This window comes from Sorex fumeus, unplaced genomic scaffold (genome assembly GCF_029834395.1).
Source record: "Sorex fumeus unplaced genomic scaffold, SorFum_2.1 ptg000019l, whole genome shotgun sequence".
Taxonomy (NCBI): Eukaryota; Metazoa; Chordata; class Mammalia; order Eulipotyphla; family Soricidae; genus Sorex; species Sorex fumeus.
This window is the reverse complement of record NW_026606076.1, coordinates 38,944,818-38,963,995: the sequence shown is the minus strand read 5'-3', so window position 1 is coordinate 38,963,995 and position 19,178 is coordinate 38,944,818. Positions and strand designations below refer to the sequence as shown.

The following is a 19,178-nucleotide window of genomic DNA, read 5'->3' as shown; positions in this document are numbered from 1 at the left end:
AGGCAGGAGAAACCGCCCCGCCGGGCAACCAGCATCTGCTTTGCGAGTGTCAGTCTCGTTTCCGGGCGACAGAGCAGGCCCCCTTCCACCCAAGTATAAAATGGCTTTGATTGAAGGTGCAGCAGGGGAGAGGAGTGCAGGGCCTGCTGCCCAGGGCGGGCTCCCCGCCCCCCCCCCAGTCCTTGCGGCCAGACCAGTAGGTCCAGCGAGTGCCCTCCCAGGACCCACGGCGCCCTCAAGAACCGGGTGGGCGCAGGCAGGAAGGGGCTGCTGTTTGTGAAATAAAGCGTTCCCCGCACAAGCGCAGCTGAGCGACTGACGCGGGCATCTGTGCTGGTAGTTCTTGGGACTGGCCAGGGCGACCGGCGCCAACCACAGGGCAGCGGGGACGGGGGCTTGGGTGGGCGGGCGGGCGGGCACCACCTCTTGGAGTGCGGGGAGCCGAGGAGCTGCCGCCCGGGGCCAGGACAGCCCAGCTGTCAGCGGCCTGGGGTTGGAGCCCCCAGGGGGACCGTGGGGGACACAGTGGGGCGGGACCTTGGCCAGTTCTACCATGGCACCTGTCTCGAGGTGCAACGTCCTGGCGGTGAGGTAGAAGACGACATGCCAGTTCCAGAATGTTCTTTCTCCCACGTGCGGGCTTCTCCTGGGGTCTCCCTAGAGGGTGCTCGTCTGCCTGGGTGGGGGGGCCAGTGGTGTGTGCCCTGGGCAGGAGGGGCGTGCAGACCCGTCCTAGGGGCAGCTGAAGGGGCCCCCCAAGGGGGGTGGTGCAGACTCTCACCCTAAGAGGTGGCGCCACCTCTGCCGCTTCTGTCAACGTGCAGATGGAGTGCGGGGACTGGGGTCCCGCAGGCCGGCTGGTGAAGAAGGGGTGGGGGGTGGGGGGCTGCACTACTCGGGCCCCGCAGGCCCCGCCCAGCCAAGGCGTCCAGGGCCACAACTGCAGTCCTGGTGGTGGCGTCCCTGGAAAGCATCGCTCGGGCCGGTGGGGACAGGGTGTTGCGGGGAGGGGCTCCCCTTCAAGGAAAGCGGCAGCCTTAAGCACCAATGTGGGCGTGCCTCCAGCTTCGTGCGCCCCTGTGAGGCCTGGGGGGGCGAGAATGTGGGGTACTCCCCCACGGGGGGACCTCGGCAAAGAGGCTACTGCAGCCATGCAAGCAGGTGCGAGGCTGCGCGGGAGTGGGCGTGGCTAGGCCGGACTGGGTGGGAGTGGCTAGGCAGGGCTGGGCGTGGCTAGGCGGGCTCGGAGGCGGGGCCAAGCGGACGGGGCGGGGCTGGCCGGTGGGCGGCGTCAGGCAGGGCAGGGCTGGCCGGAGGAGTCCGGAGCAGGAGGGGACTGGCCAGCAGGTGAGGACGGGCCGAGCGTCCATCAGAGCGAGCACCAAGTTGCGGGGCCCAGGCAGCTCCAGCGTTGAGCCCCTCATCTCTCGCAGGTGCGGGCGGGCCCTGCAGTCCGGGCCGCCCCCTTCCTAAGCCGAGGTGCCGGGCTGGTCTGTGGGTGTGGGGGGCTGATGGCCAGGGACACTGGCCACGGGCTGCTCAGGTTCCTGGGGCCGGCTTGGTTCTGAGGGCGGCCCGGCTGGCTCCTCTGCGGCAGGCTGCTGGGCCGCTGGCCCCTCTGAGTCTGTGGCTGGCTGGGAGCCCTCGGGGGGACCCGGCGCCCAGGTAGACTGAGGTAGGTCCTTCTGTGAAAGGTGAGAGTGGGAAGGTCCTGGGGTCCTGCTCCCCAAGAACGGGGCTCCAGGCTCCCCCGAGCCCCCCACCCCTATCACACAGGCACACATGAGGGCTGCAGCTTGTTCTCTGCTCTGAAACCTTCGGGGAAGGGGCTGCTTGGGGGCTCGGGTCCCCCGGGAGGACACAGCAGATGCCCAGCTCCCCACTCTCGGTACCACCGCGGGGGCCAGTGCTGCTCCTGGGTTCCCCTTCTGGGCCCTGCGACTTCCCTTCAGTCCCATCCTTGCCTGCACGGTTCAGGGGACCTCATGCACCCGGACCCCCAGTCCCTGCCACATGGACGCCCTTAGCCAGGAGGTCGCAGGTGTGCTCCCCGTACCTGGCGGACTCTGCCCGCCCCCACAGGGATCCCCAAGACTGGGGCTGTCTTCTCTGGGCAGGAAGCAGCCAGTCACCGCTGGCCCTCCAGTGGGGGTTCCGGGCCTCCCCCTGTCCAGAGAGGCACTCAATGAGCCTCTGCTGTCACGCCCCAGGCTGGGCGGCCCCCTGGTGGGAACGATGCGCCGTGACTAGACCGGGTGCCCCATTCCCCAGACACGCCCACCTCCCAGCACCGCTGGGGGAACCCGGGACCAGGCCGCAGGGCGGCCGGCAATGCCGCGAGAGCTTTACTCAACTTGAACTCTAGTTAGGGCCTGGGGGGGGTACTGTTGGCAGGCAGTCATAGCAAACCGGTATTCACCGCAAAGCCACCGCCCGTCCAGAACATCCTCAGCTCCCGGCGCCACAGCGCCAGGCCGCAGCTGGTGAGGAGCGTGCAAGGCACCAGGTAGAGAAGGGCGGGCTGGCCGCGCTGCATGAGGGCCAGGGCCATGAAGGTCACCAGGAGGCCGATGCCGTAGGCTGTGGGACAGACACCATGTCACCGGCTGTCCCCCACAGCACCCCCAGCGCTGGGGGCGCAGAGGCTGCTGAGGGAGGGGCAGGAAAGGGTGGGCAGGAGAGAGTGCCGGTGGGGGGGTGGGGCTCCCCAAGGATGATGGACTCGAAACTCCGTACCGCAGGGGTCAGTGGTGCTTGGGGGGAGAAGCCTGGTGGGCACCGGGGTCTGCCTGAAGTCGGAGCCCACAGACCGGAACAGGCTCTGCCCCCAGCATGCACAGAAGCGTGTGTGTGTGCAGGGTTGCACGTGAAGCACCTACTGGACTCATCAGTGTGTAAATGTGTGTAGCCAGCAGAGATTCAGGATGAGTATGTAAATGTCTGTGCATATCCAACGTGCGCAAAAAACATGCAAATGTATACGTGTACCCGGTGTGGGTGATTGTATGTGAATGCATGCATGTACCTGGCATGTATTCATGAACATGTGTATGTGTGTGTGCAGGAGTGTGGAAACACGAGTTCCCAGCGTGTGTGGATGCATGCCTGGGCGTGCGTGCACGGACCTGTACACAACTGGCACGTGTGTCCAGCTGTGCGGGGTCTCAGTGGCACACTCGCCCACCCTTTCACACGTCAGCCGCACCCATTCATCGTCCTACAGAATGAAAAGGGCAGTGGCCCTGTGCTGCATGCGGGAGGTGGGCGGCTGCAGGGGGGACCTAGGGCATGGGACACTGTCCAGAGTGATGACCCCACCCAGTTCTCCATGTTTCCTGCCTGCTGTCTGTGGGGCCCTGGCTGCCCAGACTGGGAGCTCCCCATACCGTCCAGTGTTTTATAATGATTTTTTGGGCTAATTTTTAGGCCACACCCAGCGGTGTTCAGGGCTGACTCCTGGCTCTGCACTCAGGGATCACTCCTGGTGGGGTTCGGGGGACCCTACATGGTGCTGGGGACAGAACCCAGGTTGGCCGTGATTAAGGACAGTACCCTCCCTATGCTCCAGCTCCCCGGGTCCAACGCACCTCACCCACTGTGTCCTGACCAGATTCTGGGGGGACAGGGGCAGCACAAGGGGTTTCCTCAAGAGCTAAGCGTGGGGTCATCACACAGCTTTGGTCTGGGGGGCACACCTGGCAGTGTTCAGGGTTTACTCAGTGATCGGTCCTAGAAGGTTCGGAGGACCCAGTAGGATCCAGGCGATCGAGCCCCAGCTCGGCTGTATGCAAAGCAGACGCCCTTCATGCTGTATTATCTCTCCGGCCCCCAGATTGGATATTTTTAAGGAGAATCTGGGCCCAAATACAAAAGTGACTTCTGGTGAGGCGAGTGCATCAGCAGCCTCATGGCGCCTCCAGGCTTCCAGATAACCCGAAATTGCTGCTGTGCCTTTGGCCAGGCCCCAAAAACTTGGGGAAAAGTTTACTAAGAAAATAAACAGCCAAAAGTTAGGTATGTGGGAGACACACCTACAAACCACCTCCAGCTCAGCTATATAATTGGAGGCATGGCCTTTCTGATTCCTGATCGAACTGCTTAACGGCCATGATCCCAGAGAATCAGAAACAAATCTTGAAACCCAACAGCTTTTGGCAGAAATGCATCCGGTCCCTGCAGTAGGTTACCGGTGCTGGGCCAACCCAGGTGGGAATAGGTTTCATGCATTGGCCTGTTCCCCCTGGCGGCCTGGTGGCCACCATCCTTCAGAGGCCACTGGACAGTCAGATTTGGATCCACAGTGACAATACACGTGGGGCCTCACGGGATGGGGGTGGAGCCGGCCCTTTCCTCCCCATCCCAATGAGACCCAGAGTCGCCACCCATGAACGGCCTTTCTGGTTCCTGATCAAGCTACTTAACAGCCATGATCCCAGAGACTCAGAAACAAATCTCGAAACCCAGCAGCTGCCGGGCCACCCTAGGGGGGAAAGGGTGCTGTCAATCCGCCTGCTCAACCTAGGTGGGTCAGTGGCCACCATCTTCCAGAGGTCATTGGACAGTCAGGTTTGGGCCGGCAGTGACGAGACACGTGGGGTCTCACAGGATGGGGGTGGAGCCGACCCTTTCCTTTTCATCCCAATGAAACCCTGAATTGCCGCCCACAAATGGCTCTTAATCAAGCTGCTTAACGGCCATGATCCCAGAGACTCAGGAACAAATCTCAGAACCCAGCAGGTTTTGGCAAGAAATCCCTCCAGATTTAATTGTTAAAATCTCAGAATTTCAAAATCACAGCCACTACTGCAGCCACGCAACATCATATGTTATTCATAACCAGCAATAGAAAACAAATTGTCTACTGCTGCCTTTTTGGCAGATCTGAGTGTTGGGGTAAAATCTCAAATAATAATGGTGGGTCTGGTGTCAAAATATCGAGTGTAATCAAAGTAGAGAGAGTAATTTGGAAATCATCTGCCCCACAGGTAGGGGGAGGGATGGAATTATACTGGGGTTTCTGGTGGTAGAGAATGGGCACTGGTGAAGGTACGGGTGTTTCATTGTATGACCGAGACTTAAACCCGAAAGCTTTGTAACTGCTCTCAGTGATTCAATAAATAAAATTATAAAAAATGGAAGAAGAAAAAAACTAAGATGGAGTTCATGCACAATTCAATCAGCCTAATCAGTGGCTGAATAAATAGCAGTACTCCTACATAAATAAAAAAAATAAGTGATCTCTGTGGAACTGGCTTTGGGTAGAGAGGGAGACAGGGAGAGCGCGCACCCAGGTACCATGCAGCCCAACCAGGCGTGTGGAGGGCGGCCCCGGCTCACCTACAGTGCAGGCCACGAAGTAGAGCCGGGAGGACTGAACCTGGATATCAAACCTGTGGCAGTAGGCGACCAGCAGCCCTGCGAGGGAGGATGAGGCAGAGTCAGTGCAGCAGGGTGAGGACGGAAGACACGGACCCCAGTGCATGGAAGGGACCCCAAATCTGTGGGAAGGACCCTACTTCCACAGGGAAGCTCTCCCCAGGGCGCTGAGGGTGGCAAGCTTCCCGCCCCACCAGCTGCCCCCTGCAACTGAGCTCCCCAAGGGTGACCATGGCCGCCAACCAGCCCCCCTCCGCTTGGCCGCAGCCTGCTCCATACCTGGGACGAGGATGTCCCCGAAGCCCAAGAGGGAGAAGGGCCGGTCACAGAGTGCCAGGGGGGAGGTGTTGAGTCGGGGCACCTTCAGGACCATGGGGAGCTAGGGAGAGCGAGGCTGAGGCCAGGTCTGCAGGCCCTACGCATCTGGCCCATGCCCAGCCTATGCCAGAATGCCAGGGTCATCTGTTCAAGCCCCGCCCACCTGGCCAACCCCGGCTCATCTCTGAGCCCCGCCCCAACCCTGCCCATTCGTGAGCCCCGCCCCTAGCCAAACCCCGCCCATTCACACAAGCCCCACCCATTCGGCCCCGCCCCTCCGCTCAAGCCCCGCCCCTCCACTCAACCCCACCTCACGCCTCACCTTCTCGTGCGTGGCGGAGTCCGCTGGCCCAGTGGCCACCTCCACCATGATGCTGTTCCCGCTCTAACCAACAGGGGGCAGAGGGTCGTGTCAGGGTGGGGGTGTGGGGCCGGGCTGAGGGCGGGGCGGGAAGGGCAGAGGGCGCCCACCTTGGTCAGGAAGGGCGTGATGAACACGAAGAAGACGTCGTAGAAGAACAGCACCAGCAGCAGCAGCGTGCAGGCCTGGGGGCAGCGGGAGGCCTCACTGCTGTGGCCGCTGGGGGCCCTGTGACCCCACCCCCAGGGCTCAGCCACCCTGCCGGGACAAGCAGAGGCCCCAGGAAAGCCAGACCAAGGACTGTGGGCAAGCAGGGAAGTTTCTGCCTTTTCCTGGTTTATTTGGATGGGGGGGGGGGGGGCGCCTGCTCTCCGCCCTCTGGGCAGCCTCCCCACCCACCTTATAGATTCTGCGGGGGGTCATCCCCTCCACCACACCTCAACAACCTAGAGGGGTGGGACCCCAGATCAGCGCGCCCCTGGGGCCGAGGACCCCCTCACCTTGAATGTGGGGAGGCGGATGGTCTTCAGCATGTACAGGCAGAAGGTGATGCCCAGCGCATCCTGCAGGATCCAGGCCCACCTAGGGGGTGGCACGGCAGACTGTGGGGGGCACTGGGGCCGGCAGGGGCGCCGACCTCCATGGCCAAGCACTCTCTGCCACCCTCCCCCCACCTTTCATGGAAATGGAAGCCCCTGGGGAACCTAGGGCCCCCATCCCCTGACGCAGGACATGTGCTGGGGTTACCCCCCAGTCTCTGGGGGGCAGAACCGGTGCCTCTGTGGGGTGCAGTTCTCCCCAGGGTCCACTTGGAACCACCCAGCAACACCTACGCTGACCATGCCAGGGGGGTGACAGACAGCGCTGACCCTGGGAACTTGAGGTTCCGGGCTGCCCAGTCCTAGTGGGTGCCAGGGGACAGACAGGCCAGGGAGCAGCGGCTGCACGGGGACCACCGGGTGGGTGCCCAGACCGTCACCCGGCGTGCACCCGGTGCTCTCCTCACACTCCTGCCCCCCTGTGGGCCGGGAGAAGCAGGTGGGCACGCAGCCGGTTCCGCTTTCAGCCGTCCAGCCAGTCTCTGGCGGGGACTTCGCCGTGAGAGTTCGCATTCGCTTTGCGTACAAAGGACTTCAAATATTTCCCTTCTCCTTCTGCCAGGGAAATCTGTCGCTGGGCGCGCCGCAGAGCCAAGAGCATTTAGCAGCCTGGGGGAGGTGCGGGCGCCGGAGAGCAGATGGAGAGTCACACCGGGGGTGTCGCGGGGACAGGCCCCACCTGCACCCTGGTGGGGGCGTGCAGGAGTTGCGTGGGCCCAGTGGGCAAGGCTGCGCTCTGCTGTCCCCTCCGGCCATCCCGAAGGACTTGGTGCCCCACCCCTCTGGGCTCTGGGTGTCCCCAACCAGCCCCAGCCGTCTTGGAGGCCTGGCATCCCTGAGAACCAGATCACTATCACAGTTCCCCGGCTCCAGACAAGCGCAGTGGCCCGTGTGGCCGGGGCAGCGGGTGGGGTGGCCGGCGGCGGCAGCTGGCCTCCCCCGCGGCCGTCACTTCCAGGAGGCTGAAAGGAGGGTTTTCATGGGCCAGGCGCTGGGCCAGCTGCGGGGGCGCCCAGCGCCTCACGAGGTCAAGGCTGGCGAGGGGGCACGCGGGGACAGCGGGGCGGGCACTCACTGGTCCTCGTTCCGGAAGACGGCCCACAGCACGCTCACGGCCACACAGAGCACGGCCAGCAGCAGCAGCCGCACCTGCGGGCGCTTATGGAAGTAGGGCAGCCCGTTGCTGGGGACCCTGGGGGAGGAGGGGGCTTAGCACCCAGTGGCGCCAGCAGGCACCCCCACCCACCGCCACACGGCCCTGGGACTGGGAGGTGGGAAGGGGGGAGTACGGCATCGCCCAGCCCCTTACCCCTGACTACACCCTGAAAAGCCTCCGCCCCCCAATCCAGGCTTTCTAAATAGCCATCTGGCCAGTGCCAGTCCCTCAACAGCGGGACCTCCAGGCCTGGAGCACCAGCCCTCCCCCCCATCCCCGGACCCCCAAGTCCACTCTGCTCCGGGTGCCTTGAGCCCAGCTGTCCCCGGGAGGGAAGGAGTACTCTTGGGGAGTAGGGGCCCAAGGACAGCCCCCCCCCCCCCGACCCCTGGCGCTCACCGGCACTTGCAGAAGGGCAGCCGCTGGACAAGGGGCGCCAGGCAGCTGTAGAGACCAGTGGAGGAAGCCAGGCAGAAGGTGCCGATGATGACGTAGACTGTGGGGCAGAGAGTGAGTGGGACTCGGTTCCCCCAGGGCGGAAGGCAGAGCCAAGACTGTTTGCCCAGGGCAGGGGCTTGCTGGGGCGGGGGCGCGTGCCAAGTGCCCCAGGGGCGGGGCTTGTTTCTATGGGCGGGACCGGCCTCCTAGGGGCGGGGCTTGTGGCATGGGGTGGGGCCTGTGTCCCCAGGGCGGGGCTAGTTGGAAACGGGGCAGGGCTTATGGGGTGGGGCGGGGCTGCACGCACCCAGTTGGTCGTAGAAGTAGTACAGCAGCACCAGCATGCCACAGCACATGACCACGAACACACAGATCATGACAGGCGTCACGTCCACCGTCTCGTCCTCCTGCTTCTCTGGCCCTTCATCCCGCTTATGCTTCAAGTACCGCCTTTGGGGTTGGGGCAACAGGGCCAGGGGATGGGATGAGAGGCGGCACTGGAGGCCACGGCGGTGCCCAGGCACCGGTCACTGTGTCACCCGCCCACCTACTCGCTTGGGTGACTCACTTCCTCACGTCGCGGCTCCCTGCCCAGTAGCCACCAAGGGCTACAGTGCCCACGGCCATGACGAAGATGATGATCATGTTGTAGTCCAGCATGGGCTCACTGGGCGCGTAGAGTGCCGCCCGCACCGCTGGCCCAAAGCTCTGCCGTGGGAAGGGTAGGATGGGGTGCAAGGTCAGGCCTCCCAAGGCCCCTGGGGTACCAGGCCCAGGCTTCCCCCAAGAGCAGGGCACTGATGGGGCAGGCTAGCAGTGTGCAGGAAGAGCGTACCCTAAACCCAGTTCGCAGTGACCATGGGGGCAGCCCTATAGGGAGGGAGGGCGGGAGCAAGCAGGGTTGGAGTGGACACAGCAGTTCCCAGGGCTCCCCGGAATTGAGGGTGGACACGAGACTCTGCCCAGTCAGGCTGAGGAGCCTGTGCCTCCCATGCAGGCAGCTGGGTGCCCAGGGCTGGGCAAGGCCAGGTCCATTAGCCGATTCCATGGGGCTAATCCCAGACCTTCCGGTCTGTTCCTGCCCACTTCCAGCTGCTGGGCGGGCCCCACCTTGAAAATGTCCAGTTTGTCCTTGTGGCTAAGCAGGGCCACTGGGATGCCAATCTCGTCGTACTGGGACTTGTTCCCTCCGGGCGGAACCTGCGCAGGGGCACAGAGATAAGACACCACCCGCAGGGAGTCGTGGGGGTGGGGGTGGGGGTGGGGGTGGCAGGGGGCCTCGGTGAGCCGCAGGGAGGGGATCCCCCTCATGAGGAGTGGGGTTGGGAGGCAGGCCTGCAGCCTGGCTCAGCCAGACTGTCACCGACCTGGAAGGGGAGGGCGCAAAGGGAACTTGATGCTACAGGGGTGCTGGGTCTCAGGCTGAGGTCCAGGCTCAGACAATCCCAGTGCCCCGTCCTCCCAGGAGGGGCGTGTCCCGGACGGGGCGGTGTCATGTGGGGCGTGTCCCGGAAGGGCAGACCTCATTGGGCGTGTGCTGGAGGGGGCGGGCCCTATGGTGGGCGTGTCCCGGAAGGGGCGGGCCCGAGGGCGGGGCATACCAGCGCCTCTTTGCTGACGATGAGCAGCCCCCGCGCCCCGCTGCCCTGAGCCAGCCGCACTTTCTCGTAGAAGGTGCAGTTGCCGCGCGCCACCAGCGGGATCTGGTTGCTGAAGCCTTGTGAAGGGAGGTCGGCCGCGGAGCAGAGCAGGGAGGACGACCAGTCCTTGAGCGGCAGGAAAGACTGCGAGGAGGGCAGGCGGGTCACCAGCGTGCTGCGGGCCACACTGAGCCCACGGGTGGAGGGGGGGAGGGGGTGTCTCCAAGCCAGAGCCCACAGGCGCCCCGTCCCTGGATCCAGATCCCCGGGGCTGAACGATGTGGAGCGCAGGGCCGGGCCCTCGCACGCGCGGACGTCGTGCGTTACTTTACCTGCACACACGCACGTGAGCACCCGCGTGTGTCACGCACGTTCCCCACGCAAACGCTGCGCATCCGCACACCCGTGCACACTCGTAATTCACTCGCTTGTGAGCCAGGCTCGCGCGTGTGGGCACGCTCCCAGGACCACTGACAGGCCCCCCCCCCATAGGGGAACCCCAGGGGCGTCCAAAGAGTCAGGGGGCAGGCGCGGTGGGCGCGGGGCTGCCCCTGGTCCTGGTCCCAAGCGCCGAGTCCGGGGCACTCCACCAGCCCCGCCCCCACCCCCTGTACTCACGGCTTTGGCTAGATCCAGGGGTAGGTGTGCCCACTGCGGGTTGTAGAGCACACAGTAGTCCTTGCCCTTGGGGCCGCCGTGCTCGGAGACCACGTGCACCATGCCGTACTCGGCCATCACCTGCCAGAGGAGGGGGACTCAGGGCCCGCGGGGCACAGACCTGAGGAAGGGGGGGCCTCTGCGCACCCCACCCTCCCTGCCTGGGCTCAGGCGCACTCCTGGGGAGTCCGGGACATTAACTGTGGCGGGAACCTCGGGGCGACATGGGCAGCCTGGTCAGGGGCGTTCCTGACGCCCTGGAGGTTTACCCGGGGAAGGGGGGTGGGGGAGATGTATAAAGCCCAGGTCCCATGACCAGTCCCAACAGGACGCTGGCCAGGGGGGCTCCACAGCCTCCCAGGGACAATAAAGTGGCCAGGTCAGAAGTTGGCTCTGTTGGGGGGGGGCAAGGGGCAGACCCTGCACCCCGAAGCCAGAGATGTTGGACCCGCAGGGTGGGATGCCCCATAGGCGTCCACCCAGCTCTGCCTTCCAGCACCTCTGTCAATTTCTGGCAACACAGAAACAATAACATAGTCTGCTGGGATGGGCGCTGGACCCAGCTGCAAACCAGAGGGGCAGGCCGGAACCCCAAACCTCCTGGGCCCCTGTGTGCCAGCTGCTTGACCAGGGGGAGCCCGCAGCCCCCTGCAGTGAGAACCCTAGTGTAACCTGCTCTCCCCTGCCGGATCACCCCATCTGCCCTGGGGCTGTGCCCCCACCCCACCCCCAGCCATACTCCAGCCCAGGCCCCTCAGCCCCTGAGAACCGCCTCTGTCCCTAGGAGCTGTGCCCAGGGTCAAGCTTGCTGAGTGAAGGCGCTGCCTGGGCCACAGGTGGGGGGGGCACAGGACTGTGCACTGGGCACAGCATGGGGCTCCCAGGCGCTGGTGGGAACAGGCGGGGCCACCCTCGCAGGCTGAGAATCTCATAGGACCAAAAGGGGCCAGGCTGGGAACAACAGCGGGCCCCCACCACTGAAACACCCCCCCCAGTACCCCAGAGTTGGACGGCCACACTGGTGCCGGGGTGACTCTGTGGCTGTGAGTGAGGGGACACCCACCAGCCAGACTGCGTGGGTGTAGGGTGAGGCCATGCTTCCTTAGAAACGGGGTACGGGACACAGTACTAGACAAAGGAGCTGGCAAGGGGAGCTATCTGAGGCCCATGGGGTCCTGGGGGCCTTCCCCTGCTGCCTGTGCCCCAGCCCACCCGGGCCCCCTGACCCGAAGCAGGACCGGGGAGCCCCCCACTTCCAGGCTCTGCTCCCACAGAGACCCATCAGCCTGGCCTGAGCTGCCAGTGGGTGCTCAGAGACCTGAGGACACCCTCTCTCTTTTCAGGGAGTGTGTGTGTCCCCCATGCCCGTCCACCCCCCACTGCAGACGGCCACTGCCTGGCCCCGCAAATAAGTTTTTCCAGTCACTCAGGACCCCATCAAGAACCCGCAAGTCTGCAGGCTGGAGTGCGGCTCAAGCAAAAAGCACGTGATCGGGAGGGGGAGAAGTCAGCTGACCGAAGGACCGGCACCCCAGGAATCCACACCTCGGGCAAGAGGAAGTCCGGGTGCAGGGCGTGGGGCGCACAGGGCAAAAGTTAGGCGAGATAGCAGCAGGGAGCCGCCTTTGGGGGCGCCACTGGGGAAGGAGGATAGCGGAGAGGGGGCGGGGCCGGGGAAGGGCGTGGCAGTAAGTGCCACCACCTGGGACAGTTTTCACTTGTTTTGTTCTTGGGGCCACACCTGGCAGGCGCTCAGCTCAGGGCTGACTCCGGGCTCCGCGCTCAGGGACCCATTCTGGCAGGGCTCAGGGGAGCCCATGGGGTGCGGGGGATGGAGCCCCCCGTCTCGGTGTCGCCCCAGACATGGGGCTGTTTGCTCTCTTCCGGGGCTGCAGGGGCTCCCCACGTCGAGAGGGCGCCCCCAAGTGGGGGAGTGGTCCAGCTCGCCCCTGTACCCCAACCAGGGAGGCCACCCGCACCCCATCTTCTGGGAACAGTCCTCAGGGGAAGTCACTCGGTACAGGAGGAACTGCTACAGTGAGTGACAGTACCCCCAGGAGATCACCACGTCCCACAACTCCCACCAAAAAACAAGCACCCACCCACAAGCCCTTGCTAAGCCCTACAAGCACCCCTGTCGGCTGGTGCCACCACCTCTGAGAAGCCCTCCAGGGCTGCCCTAGTTGCTCCCGTGTTCCCGTGAGCCTGCTTCACTTCGCCCATCGGACTTGACCCTTGTTCCAAGTGTCCAAAGTCCCTATGACCCAAGCTGTGGACAGGGGAGGTGGGGAGGCAGTGGAGGACAGAGAAAGAAGCAACACTAAACTGAGGGGGTGAGGATGGGAGGGAAGGTGCAGATTTGGGGGAAATGAGGATCTAATCTAATCTAATTCTCCCCCCACCCCCCAACCCGGCCCCCCAGGATGTATCTTCCACAGAACCAGAGCTGGGAAGAGGGGAGCCTGGGGACACACACACACACACACACACACACACACACACACACACACAAAAGATCTGACCCACTTGGAAAGATGTGGCTCCCGCTGTGATGACGTGAACAGACTTAGGACTTGGGGGGCGGGGAGTGAGGTGGGCAAAAAGGGGGCCCCCTGCGAGCGAGCAGCGAGCAGCCAGCCCAGACCAGTTTAGCAGCCGCATTTGCCAGGCTGTTGGAGAAAAGGCGGGCGGTGGGGGTGGGGCTGCCCCGTCCTGCGCTTGGAGGGAGAACTTGGAAATGACAGCGATGACAGAGGCGCCCCGGGGGTCACACACACACGCCCCCCACCCCGCCCCCGCCACGTTATCCCTTCTCCAGGAGAAAGACAAACGCGGGGAGTGGGGCTGGGGGGGGTGGGGGGGAGGGTCCCGGCGCCCAAGGTCACACTGCAAAAGTGGGGACGCGATGGGGGGGCGGGGGTCCTCGCCGCGGGCCGGGCCGCTGCGGCTCTGGGCACCCGAGCGAGCATCACGCACGCCGCGGGGCGCGCACCCAGGGCGCGCCAGGGGGGAAACTGAGGCTCGGGGAAAGAGGCAGATCCTAGATCTAGACTTGGTGGTGGGGAGGGGGGGGCAGTGGAGGTCCCAGGCAAGTGAAATTGACCCCCAGCCCCGGATAAAGACGGGCCGGAGCGATAGCACAGGGGGGAGGGCGTTTGCCTTGCACGCGGCTCCACCCGGGTTCGATTCCCAGCATCCCATATGGTCCCCTGAGCACCGCCGGGCGTAATTCCGGAGTGCAGAGCCAGGAGTAACCCCTGTGCATCGCCGGGTGTGACCCAAAAAGCCAAAAAATAAAAAGAAAGGCCCCGAGAGAGGAGCGCGGGGAAGGTGGGAAGCAGCAAAGGAGAGTGGCGGCGGGGGGGGGGGGGCGGGGGACCCCGAAACTTCTAGCCAGGACGGAAGCGCCCGCCGCGGCGGCTGGGAAGGGTTTAGGGGGGCGGTGACGGGGGTCGGGCCAGTCCCCGGCCCGCCAAGGTCACGGCTCGGACCCCGGCCCGGGGGTTGGGGGACAAAGCGGGGCGCGGGTCCCGGAAGGGGACCCCGCACACCCGACTTGGGAGCGGCCCGGGCGGGCGTGGCCGAGGCCCGGCCGCGGGAGGACTCGGGGTCCCGGCGGCCGCGGGGCGCAGCCCTCACCTGGGGCGTCAGCAGGAGGAAGGCGGCCGCGAGCCGCGACAGCGTCGCCGCCGCCGCCGCCGCTGTCATCTCGCCGGTGGCCCGCCGCGGCCGTCAGCCGAAGGTTTCCCAGCAACGCCCCGGCGCGCGGCTCTGCGCAGGCGCGGCGGCGCGGGTCAAAGATCGCGCCAGGGCGCCTGCGCCGGCGTCCGCGCGCCTGCGCACAGCGACGCGGCGCCATGGCGGTGAGCGGCGGGCGTGCGGCGGCGGCGGCGGCGGCGGCGGCGGCGCGGCCCGAGCATCCCCCCACCCCCCCCCCAATCCCGCCGCCGCGCGCTCCCCCTGACTCGCTCTCGCGTCCCCTCCGCAGGATAAAGAGAAGAAGAAGAAGGAGAGTATCTTGGACCTGTCCAAGTACATCGACAAGACCATCCGGGTGAAGTTCCAGGGGGGCCGCGAAGGTGAGGCACCCCCCCCCGGAGGGCGCTCGGGGTGGGACCCCCGGGGGTTCCCGCCGTCTGCAGGCCCCCGAAGCCCCGCTTTCCCGCGGCGTGCAGGGAAGCCCCGTCACTCCCCAGTCCCCGGTGGCTGCAGCGCCCGGATTCATTTTGGAGCGCGCGCCTGGCTCCGCGGCCCCCTAGGGCACGAGCCGGAGCGTTTTGCGGGAGTTTTTTTTAATTTTTTTTTTTTTTGCTGAGTGTTTCTCTGCAAAAGCCCGACTCCCCTCCTCCCCCCCCCCCCCAGCAGCCTCGCGCCATCCCCGCTGCAGCGCGCCCCCGAGGGACCCCTCGAAGCGCACTTGCTTTTCCTGGCGCGTGGCACCGCGGGGACCAGGAGGGGCGAGAACGCGCAGGTTTTTTTTTTGGGCGGGGGGTTACACCTGGCGGTGCTCAGGGGACCCTATGGGATGCTGGGGATCGAACCCGGGTCAGCCGCGTGCAAGGCAAACGCCCTCCCCGCTGTGCTATTGCTCCAGCCCCGAGAATGCGCGTTTAAGTCCCTCTTGAGTAACCACCGATTTCCCCCGCGCCTGGAGGACTCAGCATCCCATATGGTCCCCTGAGCACCACCAGGGGTAATTCCTGAGTGCAGAGGGGGTGAGGATGGGAGGGGAGATGCAGATTTGGCGGTTCCCAGATTGGCCTCCCGAGGCTCGCTCCCCCGTGCAGCTGCGCCCCGTGCCAGCAGGGCGGAGTGGCCGGGCGCCCTCTTCGCGCCATCAGCACCTGCCCAGTTGGCCGCTGGAAGGTGGGGAAGGGGACGGGTCATGGGGGCAGCTTCCTGGCCTGCCACGCGTTAGCGGTGACCCTTTGGGGGTCCCAGGTTTCAGCTCTCCTTTCCCTGCACCCTCCTGTGCTTCTGGGTTCTCATTCATTGAGGGACCAGAGTCCTAGGACAAGGGAGGGCGCTTGCTCTGCATGCGGCCAAGCCCGGTTTGATCTCTGGCATCCCATAGGGTCCCCCCAAGTGCCGCCAGCAGGAGTGATTCCTGAGTGCCTGAGTGAGCTCCTGAGTGACCAAAAAAATAAATCACTTCTGGGCTGGAGCGATAGCGCAGCGGGTAGGGTGTTTGCCCTGCACACAGCTGACTCAGGTTCGATTCCCAGCATCCCATATGGTCCCCTGAGCACGGCCAGGAGTAATTTCTGAGTGCAGGAGCCAGGAGGAACTCCTGAGCATCGCTGGGTGTGGCCCAAAAAGAAAAAAAAATCACTTCTCATTGATCACAGGGGGAATGGCTCCCCCTACCTGGAGATGAGAAGCATGTGGAGGTGACTCCACTTCATTGATCTTCCATTTCCCAGAAGAACCCCCCAGTTCTTCCCAAGATTTGGAGGGTCAAGTAGCGTCCCAGCGGGGGGAAATACTACTTGTTGGGAGTGGGAAATGGAGGGGGGGAGGCTGAGAGATCCCAAGGGGCTTGGACTGAGCTCATAGTTCACGTTGATTGCCTGCGGAAGCACTGGGTTCGAGACCCGGCCTCTCTCTCTCACACACGCACATATATAGATACATACATTATCATATACATACACCACACATGGAGCCCCAGCCTCTCACACACACACCTACATCTCTCTCTCTCTCTCTCTCACACACACACACACACACACACAGAGCACATGGCTGGGAGTGACCCCTGGGCACAGGACTGGGGGTTGATCCTAAGCGCCCCCAAGCATGACTTCAAAAACCCAACAGAAAAGATCTTACACATGACCCCATAAATCACTCTTTGTGAGGGGCCAAAGGGGTGGCTCCAAGGCTGGTGCAGCCTCTGCGTGTGGGAGCCCCAGGTCCCGTCCCTGGCACCATGTGGCCCCAAAGGCCCCAGAAGTGAAGAGCCCCACCCCATGTTCGCAGAGCCCAGGAGGTGACAGGCGTGGCTTTGCCTGCGCTCAGTGGCATTTGTGGCCTGTTCCCGCGTGCTCTGAGCCCTGGATGGATTCTCTGGCACTGGGTGCCCCGTACACTTTATTTTAGCATCGGGCAGGGGATTGAGCCAAACCTGTGCTCAGGGGCCACTCGCGGCTCGGGGGAGCAGGGGACACTGTGTTGGGTGTGAAAGCGGGGTCGGTTGCAATGCAAGGCGGCACATACCGCAGCCCGGCTGGCTGAGACCAGGGCCAGCAACCAAAGTCTGAGGACTGCCCGTCTCTGCCCCATGCAGCTCCCTTTTCCCAGAGCCGGCAGCTGTCGTCAGACCCCCGACTTCATGGGGCTGTGGGGGAAAGGCGCCCCACAAGCTCGCAGCTTTGGGGGTGTCGGCTCAGACTCTCTTGTCCCATTTCCTTGTTTTTTAATCTTTTGGGGATGGGTGGTGGTCACGCCTGGTGGTGCTCCAGGCTGACTCCTGGCTTGGGGGGCCTTGTGGGATGCCGGGGATCAAACCTGGGTTGGCTGCATGCAAGGCAAGCGCCCTCCCTGCTGTCCCATTGCTCCGACCCCTCCTTTCCGGCCTTTGGTCAGTTCCTGGAGATGAGACCCCCCCTGACCCCAGATGGGCTGAAAGGCGGCCAGCTTGGGGACCTCACTCACAGGGGCCCAGGCCCCTTTCTCTCAGGGGCAGGTCTGGTTTTGCTTCTTAGAATCCTGCCGCACCCTCCGGCCCCCCCGCTTGGCCACAGTGCTGGGGTTCCCCTGGATGGGGCCGGGATGGTGGCTCCCCCACCTTCCCGCTGGCTTGGGAGATGTCAGTGAGCAGGCTGTGTGCCAATAAAACTTTATTCACAAACTCAGGAGTCAGGCTGCATTGGGACTGTCTGGCCTGGTAATGATCTTGTGGAGCTCAGAGCTTCTCGCAAGGGGGGGAGGCCTGCGAGGTGGGGGGTTTCCAGGATCCCCCAAGAGACCACCCCGAGGGCACCAGCTGTGCAGGGTGCCCAGCCAGAAGACCAGCCGGGGCCCAGACTTCGCCTGTCCTAGCACTGCAGGGTCCCCCGAGCACTGAGCCGGGAGTAGCCCCTGAACACTGCCGGCTGTGCCCCCCCACACACCCAAATCCAGGCAGCGACAGTTGGTGACCCAGTCCGTTGCTCAGGCCTCCCGTGCCACCCGTGTCTCCCGCCCCCAGAGAGGCTGAACCCCCACATCTGTGCCGGGCTGCGTGGTGGGGGCCCCTCACACCGCCCCCTTCTCTGCCTTTCTCTCCTCGGTGCTTCCTCCAAGCCAGTGGAATCCTGAAGGGCTTTGACCCGCTCCTCAACCTCGTGTTGGACGGCACCATCGAGTACATGAGAGGTACGGGGGGGGGGGGGGGGTGCACCCAGTCCGGGTGAGAGAAAAGTGCCTGCAGGCCGGGGAGAGGGGGCAGAGGCTGGGGCACGGGACCAGGTGTAGCCCTGGTGGCCCCCAGAACTGTGGGAGAGACACCCCCACACACACACACACATACACACACACCGGGGGTAGGGGGTGGCGCTCTATGCTTTGGTCCAGGTCTGCAGCCCGGGAGGTGGCGAGCCCAGCCTGGTCCTGGGGAAAGTGCTCAGCCCGTGGCTTCTCCAGGGGATCCCCAGGGTGGGCTTCCTGATGGGGTCTGCGCCTGGCTCCCCCACACCCAGCCCTCCTTACTCCACAGCCCCCGGGATTGGGGGGGTCGGTGGGCCTTTATCTGTTGGCACCTGCCAAGGCCTCTGGGCCCCCAGTTAGCTCCCAGTGTCCCCTGGGCCCCGCGCTCCCGGTGGAATGAGGACAGGCTCTCAGAACTGCAGGGTGGGGGCCGGAGCTGGGGTGGCGGGGGAGGGGGGGCCTGCCGTGTCCCCAGCGCCCCATCACCCCCGCAGACCCCGATGACCAGTACAAGCTGACAGAGGACACACGGCAGCTGGGGCTGGTGGTGTGCCGCGGCACGTCGGTGGTGCTCATCTGCCCGCAGGACGGCATGGAGGCCATCCCCAACCCGTTCATCCAGCAGCAGGACGCCTAGCCCGGACCCGCGCCCCCCAACCCACCCCGCATACCTCTCGCATCAGTTTTCTTAATAAAAATCACAAACCTCGCTGCCCGCGGTGTGTGTCCCCTGTGGTGGGGGGGCGGCGCATGAGATGGCTCTCGGGGCCCCAGCCTAGACGGACCTGTCACCTCGGGGGGGGGGGGGGGGGGGAGGCTTGCCTGCAGGCTCCCGAAACCCTGAGTCCAGAGAAGCACCCCCCTACGCACCCCATCCCCAAAACTCCACCCCCGCCCCCCCCCCCCCGCACACACACAGCCACATAGCTGTCTGTGCTGTCCGTCCTCCGAGTGTCATTGCTGCAGGCAGGGCAGGAGACCAGAGTGGAAGTGGCAGGAGCCAAGTTGGCTGGGGGGTGTTGGTCAGAAAGGGACAAACCAGCGGCATCCTGGGCATCTGTGCGGGTCCCCTGCTGCTGGGGATTAGGGATTAGTCGGAGCTGGTGGCCCAGCCCCCTCCCCGGCCATCTGGCCTGGCCCACCCTTACAGCTTCCCTCAGCTGCCGCATCTAAAGCCCATGTCCCCCCGAGGGCGGGGGTCTGGGACAGCCCCTGGGAAGGGC

At 64.5% G+C, this 19,178-nt stretch overlaps 2 protein-coding genes across 3 annotated transcripts; one reads left to right on the top strand and one right to left on the bottom strand.

Annotated features, from left to right (window-relative positions):
- Positions 1 to 1,282: 1,282 nt before the first annotated feature.
- SPPL2B (signal peptide peptidase like 2B) lies at positions 1,283 to 14,329 on the bottom strand. 2 transcript variants are annotated; one of them, XM_056113226.1, is made up of 15 exons: positions 14,185 to 14,329; positions 10,507 to 10,626; positions 9,850 to 10,032; positions 9,359 to 9,448; positions 8,817 to 8,956; positions 8,556 to 8,698; positions 8,210 to 8,306; positions 7,730 to 7,846; positions 6,556 to 6,637; positions 6,166 to 6,240; positions 6,017 to 6,079; positions 5,656 to 5,755; positions 5,338 to 5,415; positions 2,420 to 2,580; positions 1,283 to 1,685 (listed from the first exon to the last, which is right to left on the bottom strand). In XM_056113226.1, exons 1-15 carry the CDS (start codon positions 14,251 to 14,253, stop codon positions 1,470 to 1,472), a joined length of 1,734 nt encoding a protein of 577 aa, XP_055969201.1. In that variant the 5' UTR covers positions 14,254 to 14,329; the 3' UTR covers positions 1,283 to 1,469. The 2 variants fall into 2 exon arrangements, with proteins under 2 accessions (XP_055969201.1, XP_055969202.1); XM_056113227.1 differs by having other exon boundaries at positions 1,549 to 1,685; positions 2,355 to 2,580.
- A 15-nt stretch (positions 14,330 to 14,344) lies between these two features.
- On the top strand, positions 14,345 to 18,644 carry LSM7 (LSM7 homolog, U6 small nuclear RNA and mRNA degradation associated). The gene is made up of 4 exons (XM_056113231.1): positions 14,345 to 14,408; positions 14,534 to 14,624; positions 17,833 to 17,904; positions 18,450 to 18,644. Exons 1-4 carry the CDS (start codon positions 14,403 to 14,405, stop codon positions 18,590 to 18,592), a joined length of 312 nt encoding a protein of 103 aa, XP_055969206.1. The 5' UTR covers positions 14,345 to 14,402; the 3' UTR covers positions 18,593 to 18,644.
- The last annotated feature ends 534 nt before the right edge of the window (positions 18,645 to 19,178 follow it).

Bases quoted from the DNA above. Each gene is read 5' to 3' on its own strand.
- SPPL2B (XM_056113226.1), bottom strand. From the start codon at position 14,253: ATGACAGCGGCGGCGGCGGCGGCGACGCTGTCGCGGCTCGCGGCCGCC. The intron at 10,033-10,506 runs GTGAGTACAGGG...CCCTCCTCGCAG, and splicing joins CCCTGGATCTAGCCAAAGCC to TCTTTCCTGCCGCTCAAGGA. The intron at 6,080-6,165 runs GTGGGCGCCCTC...CCTGTTGGTTAG, and splicing joins TCACGCCCTTCCTGACCAAG to AGCGGGAACAGCATCATGGT.
- LSM7 (XM_056113231.1), top strand. The intron at 14,625-17,832 runs GTGAGGCACCCC...GCTTCCTCCAAG, and splicing joins GTTCCAGGGGGGCCGCGAAG to CCAGTGGAATCCTGAAGGGC. The intron at 17,905-18,449 runs GTACGGGGGGGG...TCACCCCCGCAG, and splicing joins CACCATCGAGTACATGAGAG to ACCCCGATGACCAGTACAAG.